Source organism: Corylus avellana, chromosome 7 (assembly GCF_965113065.1).
Source record: "Corylus avellana chromosome 7, dhCorAvel1.hap1.2, whole genome shotgun sequence".
Taxonomy (NCBI): Eukaryota; Viridiplantae; Streptophyta; class Magnoliopsida; order Fagales; family Betulaceae; genus Corylus; species Corylus avellana.
In genome coordinates, this window is record NC_142496.1 from 13,445,746 (window position 1) to 13,450,522 (window position 4,777).

General features: G+C 38.6%; 1 protein-coding gene across 1 annotated transcript; it reads right to left on the minus strand.

Moving 5' to 3' along the window:
- Positions 1–1,935: 1,935 nt before the first annotated feature.
- On the minus strand, positions 1,936–2,904 carry LOC148584492 (uncharacterized). Its single transcript, XM_088518478.1, has 2 exons — positions 2,896–2,904; positions 1,936–2,742 (listed from the first exon to the last, which is right to left on the minus strand). Exons 1-2 carry the CDS (start codon positions 2,902–2,904, stop codon positions 1,936–1,938), a joined length of 816 nt encoding a protein of 271 aa, XP_088374604.1.
- Positions 2,905–4,777: the final 1,873 nt, after the last annotated feature.

Below are 4,777 nucleotides of genomic sequence, written 5' to 3' on the forward strand. Positions count from 1 at the left end.
CTTCTGGCTTGGCTTGTTCAGCATCTCCTCTGGTATTGCGCTCAATCGCAGATACTCTGCGATTGATCGCAGTACTAGGGAACTCCAATTTTCCTGTGTTCTCTTTTTTTGCCTAAATCACCCAGTTTTACTTCACTTTCTTCTAAAAGCCTGTAAAAACAACAAAAACATAAAAAGGAAGTAAAATGATCTAATTAACTAAAACCAAAGGATTAAAACATGTAAGATAAGGGCTGAAAATATGAATATTTTAGCGCTTATCACACCCCCAAACTTACATATTGCTAGTCCCTTAGCAATTCAAAACAAAAAACAGAAATGGAAAAACAGAAAACAAAAGATAAATCCATCTTTCGTGAGATGTACGATTGCATTTAGCGTATGCAACAAGCCTTTTAAACCACTAGGAATTCCCTAGTGGACGAGTGAAGTCTCGTGAGGGTTTTCCAGAAATGTTACCCACAAACATCATACAAGAGTTCATGTTATCTCAAATTTAAGGTACCACTCAAAACCATGATTCTCATTCATTAGCAAGCTTAAAAAGATAAACCCCATCTTCACAATGAATTGGAATTTTCAAATTTAATTACTTACAAAAGACATGCTAAGACATCACAAGTTTGAAAATAGGGTTGAGTGAACTAGCACATAAATATGAGGCTTCCAATTATTTCTAATGTGCAATATCTCAATATCTCAAAGTTCATTGGAATCCCTATTAGAATGGACAACAATGGCATATTTTTCCCTTTTTTTTTTTTTTTTTTTTTTTTTTCTTCTTCTCTTTTCTTTGTCAGGTTGTGCAATGCTTGATTCCCTTAAGCTTTCTAATTGACCCATGTAACGAGTGTTAAGTCAATGACTCCCAAACCAGGTGGTTTTAGGGTATTAGGTGTAAAGACACCCCTAGGACTTACTAACTCGAGTCAAAAAGGCTACGAAATCAAACTAACCATGACATTAACCAAATCAAAATTCTTCACCTTTTGACGTGAACACTCAATGCTTTGAGACAAGAGGTCCAGTTACTTAGTGAAAAGCTTATCAATGATCATTATTATTATTATTATTATTATTATTATTATTATTTTTTATTTTTTTTAAACGTATATATATGCCAAAGTATCCATCTAATCGATCATCTAGTTTCAATTAAAACATAGAAACATACACATTAAACTTTCATGTCATACCCCACAAATTATGTGCTAATGTGCTTGTGTAAGATCAGATGAAACATGTGAATTCTCAACTGTCCTAAACAAGTAACCAAACTGAAAAACTCAATTATTAGATCATGTGTTCAGAATTTTAAGCTCACCAATGAAATCAAATCACAATTTTCAAGATCAACCAAAATTTTAAGACAAACATGAACATGCATATATATATATATATATATAACACATAAAGCAACAACATGAAATTGGGACAAAGTGTGTGAACATGTGTGCCCATACCCCCAAACTTAAATGACACATTGTCCCCAATGTGTTTAGATTAAGGAAAGAATGTACCCGGGAGATGGTTGACCTAGTCTTGGAAAGCATGGCTCGTTGCACACCCCCAAACTTGAATTGAAGCACATTTATCCCTGCAAAATAATAAAACACACAAACAAGTAAAAAGGAACAAAACTAAATTGAAATACTAAAAAAAAAACAGAACAAAAGAAAAATAACTATGGGATGCTGCCAAGTGCGCTCGATCGCACTCACAGAATGTGGTAGCATCACCACTGGACACTTGCATTCGATCGCATGTGTAGTGCGATCGATCGCAGTAATAGAATGAACAACATAAAAAAAAAAAAAAATTTGCGAAACATAATGAAAGACTCAACAACCCAAAAATCAACAAAAAGAAAATATGCGATGGGGTGCCTCCCATGAGCACTAAATTTTATGTCTTCAGCCAGACTGTGGTCCTCTCTCAATGTGGTCCAGAAGTGGATGTTCCAAATGGTGGAGCTACATATTGGACATCCTGGAGTTCCAAATCTTGTGATGCCAAATCTTGATCTTGTGGTGCGAAATCCTTTTCAATGTATGGCTTCACTCTGTGTCCATTCACCTTGAATGATTGACATTTTTGTGGACTATAGACCTCCACAGCTCCATGAGGAAATACTTTAGTGATCATACAGGGACCAAACCATCTTGACTTAAGTTTTCCAGGGAATAGTCTCAATCTGGAATTATAGATTAACACCTTTTGGCCTTCATGAAATTCTTTCTTGAGGAGTAGTTTGTCATGGTATGCCTTGGTTCTTTCCTTGTAGAGTTTTGCATTCTCATAAGCATCATGCCGCAATTCCTCTAGTTCATTCAGTTGTAATTTCCTCTTGTTACCGGCTTGGTGCATGTCGAAGTTGACTTTCTTAATGGCCCAATATGCTTTGTGCTCCAACTCTACTGGTAAATGACAAGCTTTCCCAAAAACCAATCGATATGGGGACATACCGATAGGCGTCTTGTATGCAGTTCTATAGGCCCATAGTGCATCATTCAGGCGTAGAGACCAATCCTTCCTGCTGGGGTTCACTGTCCTTTCTAGTATGCTTTTGATTTCTCGGTTACTGATCTCCACTTGACCACTGGTTTGAGGATGGTACGGAGTGCCAACCTTATGGGTGATCCCGTACTTCTTGATCAAAGCTGAAAAAGCATAATTGTTGAAGTGGCTACCACCATCACTTATTATTGCCCTTGGTGTTCCAAACCTAGCAAAGATGTTATCCTGCAAAAACTTCACAACCACTTTGTGATCATTGGTCTTTGAGGGGACAGCCTCGACCCATTTAGACACATAATCCACACCTACAAGAATATAAAGAAGTCAATATATTCTTGCCGGTTCTCGAGTTAGGAAATGGTCCCATGAAGTCAATACCCCATACATCGAAGATCTCTACCACTTGAATATTTTGCAGTGGCATCTGGTGTCTGGAGGAATTGTTGCCGGTTCTCTGGCATCTATCACAAGAGCTGCAAAACAAAAAGGTATCTTTAAACACATTAGGCCAATAGAAACTAGATTGTAATACCTTAAGTGCTGTTCTCTTGGCCCCAAAGTGTCCTCCACATGCAAATTGATGACAATGCTGCAGAATGCTCAAATGCTCTTCTTCTGAGACACATCTTCTAATGATTTGATCCGGACAAAATTTGAACAGATAGGGATCATCCCAATGGTAATGTCTAGATATGGATATCAACCTCTTTTTTTCTTGACTGGACATACCTGGAGGAAAAACCTTGGCAGTTATGTAATTTACAATATCTGCATACCATGGAACTTGGACCTCGATCGCAAATAACTGTTCATCTGGAAATTTTTCACTTAACGGAAGTTTTTCTTCTTCTTCCTCATGGAGTAGTCGGGATAAATGATCTGCAACCACATTCTCACTGCCCTTCTTATCTTTGATCTCGAGATCAAATTCTTGCAGTAATAATACCCATCTGATTAGTCTTGGCTTTGGATCCTTCTTGGCAAACAAATATCTCAAGGCAACATGATCAGTTAATACAATGACTTTAGAGCCAATTAGGTATGATCGAAACTTCTCCAAAGCAAATATGACAGCTAATAATTCTTTCTCAGTGGTAGAATAATTTAACTGTGCTTCATTCAATGTTCTAGAAGCATAATATATTGCATGAGGTACCTTATTGATTCTTTGACCCAAGACAGCTCCCAAGGCAAAGTCACTAGCGTCACACATGAGCTCAAAAGGGAGACTCCAATCAGGTGCTCGCATTATTGGTGCAGAAGTGAGTAGCTTTTTCAGTGTGTTGAAAGCAGTCATGCATTCTTTGGTCCATTCAAACTTAGCTTCCTTCCCTAGCAATGTGCAGAGGGGTCTAGAGATCTTGGAGAAATCCTTAATAAACCTCCTATAGAACCCAGCATGTCCAAGGAAACTCCTCACCCCCTTTACTGTTAGAGGTGGGGGAAGTTTGGAGATGATATCTATCTTAGCCTTATCCACTTCAATGCCCTTGCTTGAAATAGCATGACCCAATACAATGCCTTGTTGAACCATGAAGTGGCATTTTTCCCAATTGAGCACTAGGTTGCATTCTTCACACCTCTTGAGAACATTCTTTAAATGGTGGAGGCATTCGTCGAAACTAGACCCAAAAACGCTGAAGTCATCCATAAATACCTCAATGGTTTTCTCCACCATATCTAAAAAAATACTCATCATGCATCTTTGAAATGTGGCTGGGGCATTGCATAAGCCAAATGGCATCCTTCTGTAAGCGAATGTGCCAAAAGGACATGTGAAGGTGGTCTTCTCCTGATCTTCTGGTGCTATTGCAATCTGATTATAGCCATTGTACCCATCCAAGAAACAATAGTGGCTATGGCCAGCTAACCGCTCTAGCATTTGATCAATGAAGGGTAATGGAAAATGGTCTTTTCTTGTTACCTTGTTCAGCTTTCTGTAATCAATGCATACCCTCCATCCAGTGGTTACTCTTGTAGGTATCAGCTCATCATCGTCATTCTTCACCACGGTGATCCTACTCTTCTTGGGAACTACTTGGACTGGACTCACCCATTTACTGTTTGAGATGGGGTAGATGATGCCTACATCTAATAATTTCAATACTTCTACCTTTACTACCTCCTTCATGTGTGGGTTGAGTCTTCTTTGCGCATCCCTGGTTGGCTTTGCTTCGTCTTCAAGGAAAATTTGATGCATGCACTTAGCTGGGCTTATTCCTTTTATGTCAGCAATGGTCCACCCCAAGGCGGTCTTATG